The sequence below is a fragment of the Uranotaenia lowii genome, chromosome 1 (assembly GCF_029784155.1).
Source record: "Uranotaenia lowii strain MFRU-FL chromosome 1, ASM2978415v1, whole genome shotgun sequence".
NCBI classification, from domain to species: Eukaryota; Metazoa; Arthropoda; class Insecta; order Diptera; family Culicidae; genus Uranotaenia; species Uranotaenia lowii.
The window spans coordinates 177,499,702-177,519,752 of record NC_073691.1 but is presented as its reverse complement, the minus strand read 5'-3'; the positions used below and the strand labels follow the sequence as shown (position 1 = coordinate 177,519,752).

Genomic DNA, 20,051 nt, shown 5'->3' with positions numbered 1-20,051 from the left:
GTAAAAAATACAAAGTTCCGCATAAAGTGAATATAGACCCTTTGACTCTAAGGGTTGTTTTGGGACTTCTGTTTCGGTCGATACAATTGATGAAAATGCATCCAAATCACTAGCAGTAAAATGTTAGAGAAATTCTTCTGATCTATATTTGGGTTTTTTTTTGTGCTGGGTGGATCGAGCTAACTGAAATCATCCATTTGTGATAGAAAAATGTGTTAGATAGGTCAAATTATAAGATTTTTTTTATTTATGCGTCCAAAACGAAATGTTTTGAGCAAGTTGTATGGAAGTAATCATGAAAGGTTTTTTGGATTTCTTAAATACGATTCAAAATCAGCTGATGGGTTTGGAAAACATTTTTTACAAGTTTTTTTTCTTGATTTTTCTTGAGAAATTCTTGCGTTTTGACCAAGTTTGCCTGGGCGCAGTTTTTGGACGAAAATTTTGAAATCGATTGCCCGGATTTTAAGATTAAATAGTTCGGATTTGTCCGACCCGGATGCGTGCTGAAAAATTCTGGCAACCTTACTATAGGCCCTTCGACTCCAAGGACCTTATTGAAATTGTGAATAGCTGACGATATATGTATGTATCATGATTTTTTTTTCTTCTTCGATCGAATTTTATCATCAGAAATTTGAAAAAGACTCAATTGCAATTATCTGGACTTGACTTTCTAAGCAAGTAGTGATGGTATGATCGAATCACCAACTGCATACCTGACTTATTGTCGTTTAGGAGTTGGAATAGGTTCCATGAATATTCTGACCTCATTTCGATTGCTGGCGTACCAGCAGTCTCAACGATGTGATATAGCTCAGTTGGCAAGTTAGTTATCTCCTGAGCCGATGTCCGTGAGTTCGAGCTCAGGAGTAAACATCGCTCATAGTTGTTGTACCGGATAAGTTTTTTTCAATGACTGTCCGCCAACTGCATTATTGATGAAAGTCGCGAGACGAACTTGTTTTTCTTTTTTTTTTAGTTAAAGTTGGCGCAGATTCTTCTCGGCCTACTTGATCTGTTATTATTTCAAGTATAAGTAGGTACATGATAGTTTTGCCAAATTTCAACCAACGATTATGACCGCGCCGGCTTCTGAATCAGCAAAACAATATTTCTTTGTCTTCTTCTGTCATTTCGCACCTGTCCCCCTTCGGTAGTCCACGGGTATTTTGCTGTGTTGCGTTGAGCACCGGTTTGTTTGTTTGTTTGTGCTCCGGTTCCGGTATAATCTGCCTGCATCGCGGTTCAATGCCGTCCCCGGAGTTCGTTCAACATCATCAGCCAAGCTAGCAGTTTGTTTACCCGCGTTCGGCTTCATGCGTATTGCGTATTTACCATCAACCAGCCACACAGGTAACGCCAGCTGATAGCGTGCTACCAACCGGTGTCATAACAAGTGACTCAGTTAAATTTTGAGAATTTTGTTGATTGGCGCAAGGAACTGAACTGTGCAAACATTCATCTCAATCGGACTTGATTTCGATCGAAATCGCTCAAAGTTTCGATTTTTCGACCCTCAAAAACCACCAAGGGGGGACCAAAGGATATCGGAAAAATCGAAATTTAACTTTGATGCAAAATCACCTAAAAATGCGGGAAACGTCGAAATCTGGTGTTAGCTCGAAAAAAAAATCACCAAATCAAAATTTTAATTTTAGGTTTTTTTTTTAATTTATCATATATTTTTCAAGCATCACATGGCCAATAATGCAGTTACATCACTAGAACCGGTATGAAATTTCCTATCTTGCGCATATAGTTTTATTGCCCAAACCTTACGTTAACATACCCTAAATCCAGTGCAAAGCTGAATTCAGGTGTATGATTTGTCTCAGAAAATGCAGATTGATAAAAATTTCGAAAAACAGCTATACTACCTTTTTACATTTTTCGTGACGATGATCTTAAAAAAATTCCATATGTGCAACATCATAAAGCTAATAACAGCTTACTTAAATGATAAATAAAGCTAATAATCAGCTTACTTAAATGATTATAGCTGAAAATTGTCTGATAATCATTTTGGGGCCACATTATAAGATTTCCTATAAATTTTGTTGAAATCAGTTGAGAAGCAAGAGAGTTTTAGCGAAAAAAGTGTGCCGTCATTTTTTTTTCTGGGATTTTCCTCCTGTCGGCTGATTCATCCCTTTATGCCGTCATTTGACCGCACGCGGTATAAATAGGTATATCACATTAGACTGAGTCGATTGAGGGTCATTTTTGAATTTCTCAAACCCTGGGATCTAAAATGATTCATTTTGGTTTTTGCAGAATTTTTAAGTAACTTTTACATGAGTATAATTAAAGTTTTAGGTTTATATAAGAAAATTAAATTTTCCGTACTTAAAAATCAACATCATTCTTGTTTCTTCTGTGGAACCGAGCCTGCTTATGGGTTTTGTGCCAATTTATAAATTCTCTAAAGGATTTTTTTTCGATGAACAACTTCGTCCAAGACCGTAACTTCGTATCTTATTGGACAAAAAAGTTATCTGTTTTACAGGGTTATGTCTTTTGGCATTGAAAAACAATAATTTCAATTGATATCACTGCTGGGTGCCTAGCGAGAAATTGAATGACTACTTTTCATGCAATATGCGGAGCACTAGCAGTGATGTCAATTGAATTTATTATTTTTCAATGCCAAAAGACATATCAATGTTAAACATCTTATAACTTTTTTGACTAATAAGTTACTGTAGTATCGTAACTTATTGAAAAGGTTTTCTTGATTTCTATTTTTGAATATCAAAGCAACACTCGATATCATGAAAGACATCAATGAACATTCTTCTTCGAACTATCAACGGGAGTTAAGGTGATAGTACTTTGGAAGTTAGTTGCTCCTTTCCAGAATATTACAAGTTTCTGGATTCTACAGATACGAAGTTAAGGTCTTCGACAAAGTCGTTCAGCTGAAAATTTCCTTTATTTTTAAATTGGTACAAAACTCATTAGCAGGCTGGATTCCACAAAAGAAACAAAAATGATGATAATATTTCAGTACAAAATATTCAATTTTCCCATACAAAACTAAAAGTTCAAATTTACTCATGTAAATGTTACTTAAAATGTTAAAGAAAATTATAATAATGAAAAATACTTGCATTTTAAAAATAAAAATAGTCCTGTAGCTAAATTTGCGGAAAAAAATCTTGGGCGTAATCATAATTCAAAGTTTAAAAACCGTCATTTGGCCAACTCCGGTAAGTTAAGTGTAAAAAGATTATAGTTTTAACATTCATGTGCCTCATAGGGGAAAGTCGGGTAAGACAGGCTCAGCGGGTAAAACGAACATTTTCAATATTTCGATAATTACAATGTTTGGTACATATCTTACGATGGGAATATGTTCGCCTAAGTGCATCAACACTTTCGAGATCCTTTGTTTATTTACATCGAGCATGGTCTCATAACAGTAAACAAAACAGACAAAACCTATGAGGATCCATTTTTTGATGTAATTTTATCTCCCCAGAAAATCTTTCATAGCTCGCAACATTTTCGAATAATTCAACCGTTTTCAAAGTGGAGACTTTATTAGGCTCCTCCTTAGCCATCTGGATGAAAATAACCGAATTTCATTCAAAGGGCTTGACTTGAGCAACAAACGTTTTGAACAAAAAATTACTGAAGCGGGTAAGACGGACACCTTAAGGTCGGGTAAAACGGACACATTAATTTCTCCAGGTATATCAAATCGGTTTGTTCCTCCATATGTCTTCATAAGACCTTGGCAAGAGCAATTGTCGGTCGAAAAGCTCTCAGCATCTCAAAAAGACCAGTTGGTTCCATTTTGATTTAAACAAGTTTTCAAATATTTAACCGCACAATATTATGCACTTTTATAGCAGTTTTTCCGGCAAAATGTACCTTTTCCTCGTGGTGTCCGTGTTCCCGACCATTAATGAAAAGTGAAGTTTGCCATAAAACAGTCTTGATGAAGGAAACTTACTTATTCCAATGGTTAATGCGATAGCAAACAACCAAAACTGCCCATCTCCACGAAAACTGCAATGAAAAAGCAATATCTGATTGTCTATTGCGATTCTATCTCAGGGTGTTCGTCTTATCCGACTTTCCTCTAATTTTGAATGACTTTTGTTTTCTGTTTCTTAACTAACTTTTATGAAATCAATTGAAATTTTTGAAATTTCGTTTTCTTCCATTTGTATTTTAATAAAGAATTTTATTGAGGTTTCGTGCATACATAAAATTATTTGAACATTACAATTATTCAAAAATAAATCATGTAGGACAATAAATACGCTTCGACAAAAAAGTAACGAGGACGCTCCACTTCCCATTCGAACATCGATCGATCCGCACTTGGACGGAAATGTGCGTAGCAAAACAAAGGAGGAATCAAGAATGGTTAACAAAACAAGCGCACAAGAAAACAAAACAAAGCTAGCGCGTCGACCGCAAAAAGCGTCGTCAACAAAACATGCTCGAGCCAAACAAATCGATCGTAGCCAGCGCTGTTATCTTTAACATGAAGTTAAACCGTTTTTAAAATGTGAACGATTTCTGGAGGTTGCCAAACGGCGTCAAGTTTTATAAATACAAAGATGGTTGAAAGTCGTTTCATTTTTTGTTGTTGTTTTTTTCTGTGTTGGGTGGCTTTGTTGTTTGGTAACAGACGTTCACGCGTGGACGCGCGGGGAAGAAAATCAGTTGCACAAACGCGAACGAAATGCGCATGGCCTGGGTTCAAAGAATGTGATTGCCGATGATAACAACCCCCTGTTGATTCTAAGGCAACTAGATATGTACAGTTGGTTATTTGCTAGATAAATTTCCTACGGGAGACGATAATGAGGAAAGTGTGTACTTACAGACAGGCAAACGAGCGTCGTTGTTGCGGATAAGATGGATGGAGGAAACTGTCCCTCTAGTACTAAAGCAGCAGCATAGAAGCACCCTCGGAGACTATCGATTGATGATCGGCACTGATTGGAATTGACCGCTTCTGTTCGACTGGTTCGCAGGTGTGTACACTGTTTATGTTCTTTCTCACTGATGTTTAACTTTAACAGCCTATAATTATAGCCTTTGCGTCGTAGTCTCGTTCAATTATTGTCGTGCATCGACAATTGCGGACTTGGGCGAGGTCAATACACCCTACCAGTTTGCTCCGCTCAGCTGTTTTACGTGTATATTGATATTTGCGCTCCCGATACAGCGCTCCTTTTCAGAGCTAGGTGTAGCGATATGTTAAAAACCATTCATCTGACGTGTGCCCGCCCGCTGTTTCTTTCTTTATATTGGCAAAATTTTCTCGACTCGATTCCGTGTAGGGTTTTCTATTTTCATCCACGACCGGTTCACGGAAAAACACTGGGAACGATGATGAAGGTGATTCACCACGAGCCAAGATTTAATGTTGTCCTTGTCCGTGAGTGACACACACAAACAAACACACGCGCTCTTCGTACACTGGATGATGACGGTCGGAAGGATTCTTCTTCCGTGTTCAACCTCCACGACCAATGTATAGGACAGTTGCTGTGATCGATCGGTGACCTGCTTCCGCTAATTGTGGTGTCCCATTTCTACCATCACTGCGATTGACCGCTGCTGGCGTATACACTGGGTACCACCTAGTAGTTTCTTCTTTATGTAACCACATGCAGTCCGGTAGGCGGCTTTTCTTTGGCGAAATTTTCCGTTCACTGCTCGATAGGTTGTTGGGCTAATGATGCTAACTTTGCTGCACATACGCTACCCAGAAGTGATTATCTAGTTGCGTAAAACTGGTTAAAGGGGATTCTTATTCTAGGAATCACATTCAATTACACTTGAAGTAGCACCATTTTCTTAAGTTCGACGCTTGAGCTAAAGTAGGAAAAGGTGAACGTCGTCCGAGAGACGTTCACTCGACTGTGACCGACTTTCAAAGCAGACAATACGACTGCCGTCCTGGTTCAATCTTCATCTGACGCCTTACCCTGAACTTGACAATACTTTGCCACTCGGAAAATCTTTGTTCTGTCTTACAACGTCGAAACCCAATCCGTCTACGATGAGGTACGTAGATTACTTACAGACACTGTTACTAAAAAGTTCACCGATGGTTCCACAAACCCAAATCAATCACTCAAAAGAAATCGAAAATAAACCTAAAAGGAAACAAAACCTTGCATACTACTAAAGTAACAACTTAAAATCTTTCCACCATAACACAAAAGGTTTCCTTATAATCCTTCCCCCTACACGGGAAATTAAACCTGGCGCTGATTCAAACGATGCGAATCGGACGAGCTCTCGAGACTTATTGAAAAGTCATCATCATCAACATTTGTTGCGAGCAAGTAGCCCCAACGATTCGAGCGAGCAGAGTAGGAAAACCGCCACAGACGACGCGGAGAGTGAATGGATGGTTTGGATATTCTCCCCTATCTTTAAGTTGTTTTGTTGTTGTCGACTAGCACTCATACTTGTAGCGGACCGCACCAACACCAGCACAGCACAAATCAGCCGGAAGATTCTCAGAAATGGAAAACACAACAACAATCGCCCGCTACCCAAACCAAACCCAACCAAAACCACCCATCCAACAGAGATGGTTCCATGGATACAAAGTGAGCGAATGTATCTTTTCCCTTCTTCGATTGGTGTCGTCGTAATTACTGTGTAACACCAACCATATACAAATACAACCCAATTTTTATACTATCAACAAAACAGAGCTGACGTCCGCGTCCCCTCATACGAGGGCATGCGTCCTCACAAAACCGGAATTGACAGTCTGGCAAACCTAACGATCTAACGTTGGAACAGCTGATGGAACGAAATAAAATTTAAACCTTTATATTTTCTCGGTTTGCTTGTCAATATTGCAGCAGACGCATGTAAGGACTGTATCGAAAACTCTTTAGCAACATCTTTCTGTGAATAGAAATGAAATAAGTTTATTATTCTGATTTTTCCTATTTGGTTTATGGAAGATTAGTACGATTAGAAACAACATCATGGTTAAAAAAAAGTAATAAAAAATGATCGCACTTTTGATGAAATGCCTTCCAACAGGTTCTGCACAGTAGCTTTTGTGCATTTCTTGGATGCTGCCTTCCAATTTTTCTCGAATTCTTCCATGCTTTGTTGAGAAACTGTCTCCTTCTTCCTAAAGATCCTTTTCACAATCGCCCAGTATCGTTCAATCGGTCGGAGATCTGGACAAATTGGTGAAGTGATGTTTTTCTCGACGAATTGAATGTTATTGTCTGAAAGGGGGATACTGATGCTTTTTATATACATAGGGGCAGCAATTTTTTTCAAGAATTCATCTTTGAGCGTTTATTGTACCTTTTTTGAAGAAATTGCTTGACCGCAGATCATCGGTTTTCATCGCAATGGTGGAGTCGGCATCATCCACCGTTCGTCTATTTCGTGTAGAGTTGTAGCCCGGAAGCGTTCCTGAGTCCTGTTTTGACGTAGTTGTTTCGTCGTCCATTAAGATGCATCTGTTGCTGTTGTCCAGAATCCGTTCGTAAAGTTTGCGTGGCCTTATTTTTGCTCGATATTGTTGCTCTACTGATTTCTTAGGTACCTTTAGCTTCTTTTACGTCTTCAAGGAGTTCCTGGCCTTGATTCTCTGAATCATCCCAATGCTGGTTTTGAACTTTTTAACCAGTACGTTTGATATGAGTGCCTACTTTAACATCCAACTGGGGCTGACTGGAATCAGGTTTTCTTCCGGATCTAGGCAGATCCTCCAAGGACGATCCGTTGCCATATTTGTTGGTGATATTTTTCACGCTTGTGTTGTGTACTTTAAACCGTTTTGCGATTTTGTTGTAGGTGACACCCTTTTCAGTGTACCAAGTGTGCAGAATTTTCTTTCTAGTTTCAAGATCAATACGAACCATAGCGAAGATGAAACTAATCAGAACAAATTGGTTACACAGGACTTTTTATTTTTAAGCATGTAAACAAACTTTTGCTTGCATGCACACAGAAAAAGTTCAATCATTTTTTGAGTAAACTAGTTCTAAAAGTTGCAAATGACTTTTCGATACAGTTCTCTTTTCTGTTGTACGTGCATTTTTCAAACAACAGTGCAAGACTATCATGCTATCATACAGTGAAACAATAAAAAAGAAGAAGAACATATGGTTGTTTTTTCACAAAAAGTATCCCTCTACTAGGTATCTTTTTTTGAAAATTATTTTTAATAAAACTAAACACACATTTTCCGCGAAAAGCAAACAGGCTATCACATGAAATTGAAATTTTGTCAGAAAAATTAGTGTTAATAGCGTAAATCGGTGAAAAAATCCGCGTCCATTGCGGTAAAATTCGGACTCCGTCATCAATTTTTGGCACATTTTTGGAACATGTTGGAGAAAACTACCCACGGAAGGCCCCACAAAAGTTTGGAGAAGCATGGAAAAATAACCGACAGCAAGCCAACAATCACCCCAATAACCAAAAACGCAGCACCCTTAACTAGGGTTGCCATCCATCCCGCAAAAGCGGGACATGTCCCGCTTTTTTAGTAAATGTACCGCCGTCCCGCCTTTTTCTCAAAATGTCCCGCTTTTTCCTGAGAGACTTTTGTGGTAGACTCAACCTTCTCCGATTCTACCACTTCAAAATAGTTGGTCCTTGCTTGATGAAAATATAAATAATAAATATGAAATCTCTCCTCTCAACTCTTGCCTATTTTCTAATCTCCTTTCATCCATTTATGATTTTAAAAACTAGAAATGTTGTTTCTTAAAGAACATGATACCGATAAAGCTTTAAAAATCAAATTGGTAACAGTTTTCATAATTTTCACTTACTTACACTAGAAAAACCTAAATTCAGCGTCAATGGTTCAGTCTAAAATAATCATTCTAATATAAAGTTTTTTTTTTGGTTTTTTTTCCTCAAAACTAGCAGTTTTTTTAAGTTTATTTAAGACAAGATTGCAAAACTCATTCATTTTTTAGCATTTAAGGTTGCATGTGGACCGGGTGAATCAAGGCAATTTTATCAAAAACTTGGCATAATCCAAGCATCTTATTTCTAAACTTCCAACCCAAAATCCGAGTAATATCCGAGCGAATTCGGTCTAAACCACGTGATAATTGAATTTCAATAAACATAAAAAAGAATACACTTGAGAATATATTTTTAAACAAAACACATAAGAAGATTTTTAATCGTATTTTGAACTTCTGATAAACTGTTCATGATTATTTAGATTAAACTGGTTCAAAAAAAAATCTTTTTTGGAAGAAAAAATGAAAAATTAAGTTTTAATTTAAGTTTATTTGTTCAATTTTGGAAATCAATAAATCTGTGCAAACCCCAGGCTTATTTCTACGAAATCCGGGCAACCGGAGCCTATCCGAACTTTTCCAAAATGTTGTGTCAAATATTCGGGCAAGTCCGGATATAGCTGGGCAATTTGGCAAGCTTATCTTAACATCATCAAAACAATTTGGTTCAGTTAAGCGTTCTTTGAGTAAGTTTCAGCAATGTTAATATTTTTCGATTGAAGAAAATATTCTATAAGTTGCTTCCAAATGAAGCTGACTCAAGATTTATCTCCGGAATCCTAGCAGAACCTCTTGAATGTAAAGCTTAAGGAAAAAGTCAAATTTCGAATAAAATAGAATAAGACAACCGACCGAATGAAAAATCTCATCAAAATCAAATTTCAGATTTTTAATTACTCTGAGCTACAAAATGTTCACCTTAAGTGTTAGCAATTTTCTTGAGAATTCAATTTTTCAAACAAATTTCATTTATCCATGTTTCATTTCTTTCTATTTCACTATTTCAGCTGAAGGATCATATACATATGTATAGAAATGGTAAAAAAATTAGGATTTTCAGAGTTTCCAAAATGTCCTGTTTTTTTCTGCGATGTCCCGCTTTTTTCGTGAAATGTCCCGCTTTATTTCGTGAAAAGTCCCGCTTTCTTCTAAAAGTATCTGGTAAGCCTAGACCATAGCCCATAGACTACGATAAAGAGCTCTTAAAGCACGTGGGTGGTGGGGATTTTTTGGAAGATGAAGGGTTCATGGTTTATAGTTCTTTACCCAAGTGGGGTCATTTTGTTTTAACCCTCGTCCGTCCTTGAAATTTTTAACCCGTTACAGTCCCTGAAGTGTTAATTTGACATTCCTGACAAAAACTGCTATATCTCTCTTGTTTCTCAATCGATTTTTTCAAAATTTATAGTTTTGGAAACCTCAAATATGTTTCTCAGACATTATTCACATACAATATTCAGTTTTCCATTATTCAAAGTCTAAGAAAAAAAACGAAAAACATGCTTCGGTAAATAGATTGTAGATCAGCTATGGAATGCTCAAAAAAATATTTCACTTAGTATCCAAGAAAGCTGAAGTTAGAAGTTATACGTGGCACGTGGCTTTGGAAATTTGTCAAAAATCCTGTTTATCGTATTTTGACAATCTAAAATGCAAACATGTGCCAAATTACGTCAACTTTCCAATCCTCTTTCCAAAATTTATCTGGTATAACTAAAACAATTTTCTTTCCTTTGTTTATTTATTTCGTCAAACTTCGTAGACTACAATACTTAAAACTAGTTAAAACTAATGTTATCTATTATTTTGTAGCTGTATGTATTTGTTTTTAAATGCAATTTTTAATTGTGTTTTATTCATTGTTACGTCTATAATTTCACTTTCTGCATTGTATTGGTACATCATTTGATTAATGGGTTGATATTTTGCATAGTCCTTGTCATACAATTTAATGTAAAATAATTTTTTGTTTCTTAATGGACGGGAGGATGCATAAAAATGGAGTTTTGAGAGTAATTCAGGACTGTTTATTCTTTGTGTAACAATATCATTTAAAAACGAAATTTGAGAAAATTCTCTACGTTTACTGAGAGGTTCTATGTCAATTAGCTTACAACGTGATTCGTATGATGGAAGAGGAAATGTGATCCAGTTTATTTTACGGAGTGCATACAGTAAAAATTGTTTTTGAACAGATTCAAGACGTTGCTCGTGATTTTTTGAATGAGGATTCCATATGACACTACCATACTCTAACATCGATCGTACATAAGATATATGAAGTGACTTTATGGTGTATGGAACTTGAAAGTGGTTGCCGAAACGCTTAACAAATCCTAACATGCAATTAGCTTTATTAATAATAGTGTTCTGATGTTCTAAAAACGTAAGTTTCGAATCCAAGATGACACCAAGATCTCTTACAATTTGGCATTTTTGTACCGGTTCACTGCCTAATTTAGTTTCAATGAGTGGGTAAATTTGTTTTCTACTAAACGATATGGAGTTGCATTTTTTAACGTTCAATTGAAGTAGACTTTTGTTGCACCATTCATAGAACACATTGAGTTCGTTTTGAAACGCTTCAACATCCTCGGTTGTTTTGATTTTTAGAAAAAGTTTCATATCGTCAGCATATATAAGGAATTCAATCCGTTTTAGAATGAAGGAAATGTCATTTACGAATAGTATGAAAAGAAGAGGTCCTAGATGAGACCCCTGAGGCACACCGGAGGTTACAGTTACGGGTTTGGATAATTCGTTTTTGAAGCAAACAATTTGTGTTCGATCGGTTAAGTATGATTGAAGGCAAGAAAGAAGATTTGGATGAAAGCCAATTTTTTAAATTTTAGAATCAAAAGGGGTATATCGATGTAGTCAAAAGCTTTGCTGCAATCAGTTTAAAGAGCCTCAACGTGAAAGCCTTGGCACATGGAATTGATCACGTATGTAACGAATTCGAAAAGATTTGATGCATTAGAGCGCTCTTTGAAGAATCCATGTTGTCATTTATGATTGATTCGAAGAGTTTAGGAATGCAAGATAGAATGGCTATTCCTCGGTAATTTCGAACATCTGATTTTTTTCCGGACTTGAAAATTGGGATCAAAAATGATTTTTTCCAAAATTTGGGCACTTTTTTATTACTTAACGACATGTTAAAAAGAAGTAGAAGAGGGTCGGTTAACTCAACGGCTATGTTTTTAAGGAAACATGGGGGGAGTCCATCCGGCCCGGCTCCTTTAGAAGCATCAAGTTTTTTAAGTCCTTCGTAAACATTATTGTAATCAATTCCATTGACTTGAATGTCACACGCTAACTCTGGAATGTATGAAAAGTATTCTCTATCACGGTTATTCTCAGAGAAGGATGTGTAAACTTCTTGAAAAAAGGATGCAAATAAGTTACAAATTTCCAACGGAATTTTGACGGTTTATTGATTGAAAAGTACGGTTTTTTAACTACTTTTTTACTTTTTTTGTGGTCATGATCTTAAAAAATTTCGAAATTTTTTATTCTTATGTCCAACGTATAACTTCCAACTTCAGCTTTCATGGACACTAAGAGAATTTTTTTTTGAGCATTCCGTAGCTGATCTACAGTCTGTTAACCGAATCTTATTTTTTGTTTTTTTTTGTTCTAAGATTTTGAATAACGGAAAACTGAAGTGTGGAAACAAGAGAGATAAAGCGGTTTTAGTCAGGAGCGTCAAATTTATACTCCATCCAGGGACTGTAATGGGTAAAAATTTCAGGGACGGATGAGGGTAATGTGACTTTCTGCTGGTGCTCCGTGCTCTGAAATCTGGTGACCATGTAGGTTTTCAAATTAATTGTCATGAGAATACATGATTTATTAAAATCTAAAATTATGGTTTCAATACCTTATTTAGGTATTGATTTGGCATTATATTTCAGCTTATCGATGATTCAATGCAACCTAATTTTGCCATCAGGAAAATGCGATACCGTCATCATGCCAAACTTCTCAACTTCAAAGGCTTTTAAAAACTTGACATTAAGTTTCGGCATATCGATGCTTCAATGAAACCTAATTTTGCTATCAGGAAAATGCGATACACTCAACTGGGGCATCATGCAAAACTTCTCAACTTTACAGGCTTTTAAAAACTTAATGTCCACAGCTAATCATACCGCTTGTACATCGAAAGTTTTAAGGTTAATGGGACATCAAATTGACGTAGTAAGAAAAGTGATTGGTTTCACCAGTTATATGTATTTAAATTAACAAAAACCTGCGATTTTCACCCTACTCAGAAAAAGTGGTAAGTTGCAACAAACTTTGTTTGTAAATGAAAAATCAAATTAAAACGTTTGAATATTTTTATTTTTTGAAATATTTGTGATGTCATAACGCATAAAGCACCAATTGCAGTAATTTATGGTTTTGTTCGAATTAAATTTTACATTTTTCTAACTGAAATCATGAAAAATAATGTTTGGATGGATGAAATTTTGAAATTTATAAACGCGTGATGCAAAACAAACAAATCTCAGATTTTTTCTTTCTTTACGAGCAAAGATTTTCGAAAAAAATATGAGACACTGTAAAACTTAAACCACATTGACACGAATGCGAAAACGTTGGTAAAGTGTTACAAATAAGTAAATAGAAAAAAAGATCAATTCTCCTAAAACATAGTTTAAGTGAAAAAAGGATTCATGTACAATTCTCTTGCACAGTAATCTTTTTCTTTTCTTTTCAATAATAAAACGAGATTTCATAAATAACATTATTGTAATTTTATTGAAACATATTTTTTACACTGTTTCATGTTTATGGCTAAGAGCACCCCAAATGAGGGCTAAGGTAATCCTAGCTTTCAACTTTTTTGAAAGTTGAGATCCTGTCCTCATCTCGCGCAATCAATGGAAAAGGTATCTACAACAATGAGACCCAATTAAGCCTGACTTCAGTTAGTCAACTCGTTGACTTTGAAACTTAACTTTTCCACTGACTTGAAAATTAGTTGTCAACTCCTAACACGTGATTTTCTTACATAGATTCCTCTTAGGAGAAACGGTGATTCTGTTTTTTTGTCGACATGGATGGGACTGGTTTGAAAAAGCTGCTGAACCTAGTTTGAGTTGACTGTGTCCGAACTTTTTTGTTGTTCTTCAGTGATTTATAACACTTGATGGCTGAGTTAATGCTTAGAGCTACTTTGGCGCTACGTTCGTAGTCAGGATCGTTTTCGAGAAAGATGCGTATTCCTTGTTCGAAGCAGGAAAAAGCTTTTGAGATTTTTTCCGATGTTAGCTGTTTGGATACAACATGCTCTGTCTCTTCATCGGAGACTGGTTCCGATTTCACCTCAACGATGAGATCCTCATATGAAAGGGGGTCAGACTCACGGGTGTAAGCAGCTTTCTCAATAATTCGCTCTGAAATTCTGAGATTTTCCGTTGCTAGCTGCTCGGAAACATCATTTTCTATCTCTTCATCAGGGGTTTGTTCTAATTTTACCTGGATCAATTCCTCACACGAAAAGAGTTCTAAATCAGGTTCAGGTGTACAAGCACCCTGAGAAGTTGTGGTATTTTCCTCAGACGCGCCCTCAAAAGTTTTTGCTCCTTCACCACTTATTTTTAAATTATCTAACTTAAATCTTCTTTTAAAGCTGTCAAACCATCCTCGGCTAGCTTTGAACGAAATATGTTCAAAAGATTCGGTCCCGGTATCTCCATTCTTTAAACTATCGCAAATACTCAAAGCTTTTTCCATGATCATCTTCTGACCCATTGGTATATTTCGTTTGTTATTGCTCTCAATCCACGAAATCAATAGTGCTTCCATTGTTTCAACAATCCAATTTCTTTGGCGTGTGAATCTCGAGATATTTAAAGGTGCAGCAGATTCCAAATATGACTCAATGTGTTTCTTTTTCGCACGAATAGTTTGAATGGTAGATTTTGCCAGTCCCATAGCATCACGAATCTCAACAATTTTCTGTCCAGCTTCTAAACGACGTAAGACTTCTAGTTTAGTTCCCAACGTGATTGATTTACGGCATCTCTTTTTATCAGCCTTCGAAGTAGTTGGTAGTTGTTTTGGTGGCATTTTATCTAAAAAAAAGCAAATTGGTAGAAACAAATATTTCTATTTTCTTTAACATACAAAGAAATGTACTTACGAGCAAAAAATGTTCCTTATTATTTCCAATGTTTCCAGCAAATATTTAATATCAGTTATTTCTATAAAACACTCAGGGACAAACCAAAACCAGCAGCTTTTATGAGAAAACACTGAACTGTCGAGTATAACAACATCGAAAAAAAGGTTTTTTTTACCGATACAGCAGCGATACATTTTAAGCCGTAAATCGAGAGAAGAGGGCCGTTGAAGCAAAATGCCGTAAAATGAGCGGTGAACGTATCGCGTGATATGTATTGGTGTCAGAAAGTTGAACGTTAGACTACTCGGTCGAACGTAACGGAGAAATGCCTCAGAAAACAAACCCGAGACGAGACACAACAGGCAGTAATGGTTTTCTGCGGCAGAGCGACGCTGCTGCCATCTAGTCAGTGTTGTTTCTGTCGAAACGTAAACAAAGGTTCATGTTGTTTTCAGTTTTTAGTTACCTACTTGGTTAGTAAGGTAATTTTGTCTGACTAGAAACAATTTGAAAGAAACATGTGTCGTAATCGACGGTCTTATCCTTCCAAGACTGCATATTCGTTGCGACACTAACTCTTGCTACTTTTTTTTAATGCACGTACAAAGTTTGTAAAACTTCCGTTTTTCAGTACAGCTTTCATCAAACTCAATCAAAAAATTGCCATTCCAAAATTGATAAGGATAAGAAATGATCCAAAACATTTTACCGCTTTTGCCTCCCGAGAAAAAAAAATTAACTGGTATAACCTTCCAACACATGAAACAATTATGATAATGAAATCGTCCAAATATTTATTTTAAATAAGCAAAATTGAAAAAGGGTGAGATTTCTGGGAGCTGTAGTTTTTTTTAATATTTTTGAGTAAAGAAGCATAAATTGCATTCAAGACATATGAAAGTATCAGAATAACAACATACAAAAAGTAACAATGTAAAAAAAAAATCTTCACAAAAAAAAACGAAATTCCCAAGCCACAAGATCACAACAAGAAGGGATTAAAAAAAACTTTCTATAAAAAGACACGTTGCTGCGAATGATGATTCAACACATCATGCACATCAGACAAATTTTCTTTAGGGTTGTATGCCTTCACCATGTGTCGATGCTCTCATCCTTCCAAGACTCCATCTTTGTAGCGACACTAACTCTTGCTACTTTTTTTTAATGCACGTACAAAGTTAGTAAAACATCAGTTTTTCAGTAAAGCTTTCAAAAAACTCGATGTAGATTTTTTTTGCTCTTTCTTGTTACTCTTTTTTTTTTGGCTTTTTTTACACTGATAGAAATCATTGCATTTTTTTCAATTCATATCACATTTTGATTTCTACATTGTATATTATCTGTACTCACTACAACATGTTCAAAAGTTATTTAAAAAAAAATATTTTCAAACTGTGAATCTGGAAGTGATTCTACTGATGTTGTTGATGCATTTTTGCTTACATTGACCATCAGCAGCACGATAGTTCCCGAGTTTTTTCACTTTTGAGGTACAATTTCATATGTATTATTTATTATCAGTTTTCTTTAGATACTCTGTAGAAATTGTCTCAAATAAGGGCCCAACCAGACAATGAATAAACTTGAGTTTGAAGGCCGAAGCAACGTTAAAAATCAACATCAAACTGATTCAGCAAACCGCATTCAAAATGACGCTAATGTGCTCAGGTCCAATCAGTGGTTTTGAATTCAGTAGAAATCATAAACATTCAAGATCGTAAGGTAAAAAACAACAGTGGCTGTGAAAATTGAAACTACCAACGCCAATAGGGGTTTTCTCGCATGCTTTTCGTATTTAGTGTTGGTAAGTTTTTGTGCCATCATGTTAGGTAGGTACGATAGGGACCTACCTAACATACTTGCGCACTCGATGGGAGAACCAAACAAAATAATTCTCTCTTCCAACCCATTTCGATTTGGATGAGTTTGCTTGGTTTGGTTGATTGCTGATGACGATGAAAATCCTAAAACCATATGACTCTTGGTAACCGACTCCCATAGCAGGTACATACCTTTTTGTTTTGATTAATCCTTTCACCGTGATAGCGCAAGACAGCTGGACAACAATCAACTAGGCATTTAAAAAAATGGTCAGTATTTAGACTTTGATATCCGCTTCTCCGTTTCGGCAACAACCGGATTTTACGCCATTCGAAAGCGGTTGTTGTTTGTTCCTTCCCGGAATCGAGATTACACCGAAGAAATACTACACGGCTGAATACTGACTACGCACTTGTTTTGTTTTGCTCACGATTATTCACAATCTGATGACGAGAGTGGCGTTTTCGAAGGTTGTTTTTGTTTTGGGTTTCAATATGTTTTGGTCGCATTGTCCTGTCATGCGTATTTCACACCCTGATTGATAATGGATTTGTGTTTGTAGGAACATGTTTTTTTTTTAAATCCACAACGAACGTAACGCATCCAGTTTGAAAAAAAATAATCGAAAGAAAAAAAAAATGAATGCATCAGAATAAGATAAAACAAGGTTCCATTTCTTCGTTTAAATAATGATTCAAAACAAATGTATTCATAAACAAAATAAACTTTTCGTTGATTCAAACATATTTATTTTACTTTGATTCCCAAATCAAGTACATTTGGCTTCTTTTTCTCCCGATTTGAATCGCGTTTTTTGTCGATTGCCTCTGAATAAGAAACCGTTACATTTGAACCAAAGATGTGATAGGGGAAAGTCGGGTAAGACGAACACAGTTGGTTAAACACTATCACTTTTTTTTTAAACACTATCACTTTCACACATTCAATATTTCGATAATTATAATGTTTTGCACTAAGCTTTTGATAAGAATATGAATACAAGAGTGTATCAAAACTTTCGAAGCCCTTTGTTGATTTACATCAAGCTAGATATCTTAATAGCAAACAGAAAAAAACATTTGACTTTTTGTACTCTGAGAATATACCATTTTTTTCGGAACTGAATCCAAGCTATCCAAAGATGTCCTTTAATTCAACCACGATATATAAAAAGTTCAGATACCGGTATTTAGACTCTATACAATTAAAGTAATGATCAAAAATATTTTTAAATTTTTTATGCATATTTAATGGTATTAAACCAGATAATTATTTCAAGTGCTAAAAAATTAGTTTTACGACGAGTTGCATACAAAACTGCAAATAGCGTTGCAAAGTTAGATTATTCATCAGTCTGGAGTTCAATCGATGAACAGTAAAACAAACATCAAACACAAAAACGAACTATGAATTATGTAATTACAATATGACCCGTAAAAAAGGAAAAAATTCAAGTCTGTTTTGGGTTGTTTTTGACGATTGAGGGTATTTTTGTGGGAATTATATTTCTATTCTTTATCTGCCGATTGACATAAAGAATGCAGTAGTATAGTATACGCTATAACGGCAAGATGTACACGAAGACGATAGTGTCCAATTTGCTTCTCTGCCGTCTAGCGACTTTTTACCGCGTGAAACAGTCTCTCCTTGATAGACCATGTCCAAGGAAGCTGGGAAGTGGAATGCCGCGTAGGTACTGGACGTACTGTAAAAGTGATAATAAAGTCTGCTTCATTTAATATTGGAACAAATTCTTTTGCTCATTGTGGCGCTCCTAGTGGACGGATTTGGAAACTTTTTTTCACCCACGTGTCGGGAAATTCATTACCTTTCACCATGTATTTATGTCATAACACCAAACGATAGCATTTTGTAAACAACCGCCATGGAAGCCGAACGGAGAGATCAAATTGTGCACAGTTTTCTTACGAGTACGAGTACGAGAATTTCTTCGAAACAGCAATGAATAATTTTTTTAATTTTTTTTTATGAAAGAGTAAAGAAAATGCTACAGTGTGAAAAACAAATTATGAATTCGTTAATAAATGACTGAACTACACGCAATTGTTTATGTTCCAATATTAAATGAAGCAGACTTTACATCCGTCGAACTTGGTCAGCACTTGGTCGTACAGCTTTCGAGCACGGATTCTGGCCACATTGTTCTGCTTCAGCGTCCGATTTGGCTGTTTGCTGGCTCGGAATGACCTTATTCCTTCCCGGAGACGAATTCGTCGCACCGTACTGTGAGCGGCATGGAACTTATTGGCCAAATCGCGGTCTGAAAGATTGGGATTCCTCTTGACGGCCTTGATGACTTTCCCACGCAGTTTCCGGTCGACAGTTCCACTCCGACGCTTCGAATGCGGCTTCCGAGCCGTCGTCAATGTTTCCTTGTACTGCTTGATAACACACCATACGGTATTTCTGGGCATTTTAAGCTGTTTAGCTAGCTTCGATGCCGACAACAATGGATTTTCAAGAAAACTGTGCACAATTTGATCTCTCCGTTCGGCTTCCATGGCGGTTGTTTACAAAATGCTATCGTTTGGTGTTATGACATAAATACATGGTGAAAGGTAATGAATTTCCCGACACGTGGGCTAAAAAAGTTTCCAAATCCGTCCACTAGGAGCGCCACAATGAGCAAAAGAATTTGTTCCAATATTAAATGAAGCAGACTTTATTGGTCAAGACGAAAGTGAAGCGGAATTCGTAAGATCAATCCAGAAACTGGCTAAGGAAGCTAATATCTCGGATTCTTCCATGCAGGTATCAGGTATCAGAATAGGGGTAGGCTTAATAGCGGCACGTTATCCAAACATACGGGAAAATTGTGCCTAGCCTTTTTTTATCCAAGATTTCATCATTTACCTGAGAAACCTGAAAAACCTATAAAAGGAAGAAATAAATTCAATCTATTTAAGATGGCATAAAGCCTTTCCACTAGGGATTATTAGCATTAAAGCTCTTTTCTACATTCGGTAAGGAATGATAGAATGTTTTTTAAGTTTAATTTCTTAAACTCAGATTCGCTTAAAGCGTAAGATCCCAGAGTACGAAAACGTAGTCTGGCAAATGAGGGACAGTTACATATAAGATGGAAGGGATCTTCCACATCTGATTCACAACTACCACATACTGGAGATTCAGCACGCTGAATGTTGTGCATGTGATAGTTGAGTTTACAATGACCGGAGAGTGCTCTGATCAAGATGCTGCAATGAAATTTATTTAAAGTTAATAAGTAACTCGATATGATTGGAGATGGTTTTTCTAAAAATAATTTAGTTTGACGACAAGTGTCCAACTCT

At 36.3% G+C, this 20,051-nt stretch overlaps 2 protein-coding genes across 3 annotated transcripts in view; both read right to left on the bottom strand.

Annotated features, from left to right (window-relative positions):
* The window catches only part of LOC129737757 (monocarboxylate transporter 12), a 45,227-nt gene extending 28,028 nt beyond the window's left edge, over positions 1-17,199 (bottom strand). The window contains exon 1 of one of the 2 annotated variants that reach the window (XM_055728923.1): positions 16,929-17,199. The gene's annotated coding sequence lies outside the window, so the exon portion shown is untranslated. Of the gene's footprint in view, positions 1-4,844; positions 6,300-16,928 lie in introns of those variants that run through there. The other variant, XM_055728920.1, reaches the window with a different exon arrangement.
* On the bottom strand, positions 13,568-15,304 carry LOC129737799 (putative CENPB DNA-binding domain-containing protein 1). The gene is made up of 2 exons (XM_055728963.1): positions 14,932-15,304; positions 13,568-14,863 (listed from the first exon to the last, which is right to left on the bottom strand). The coding sequence occupies exon 2, from the start codon at positions 14,856-14,858 to the stop codon at positions 13,809-13,811; it is 1,050 nt and encodes a 349-aa protein (XP_055584938.1). The 5' UTR covers positions 14,859-14,863; positions 14,932-15,304; the 3' UTR covers positions 13,568-13,808.
* Positions 17,200-20,051: the final 2,852 nt, after the last annotated feature.

Excerpts from the sequence above, each read along its gene's own strand:
- LOC129737799 (XM_055728963.1), bottom strand. The coding sequence starts at position 14,858 with ATGCCACCAAAACAACTACCAACTACTTCGAAGGCTGATAAAAAGAGA.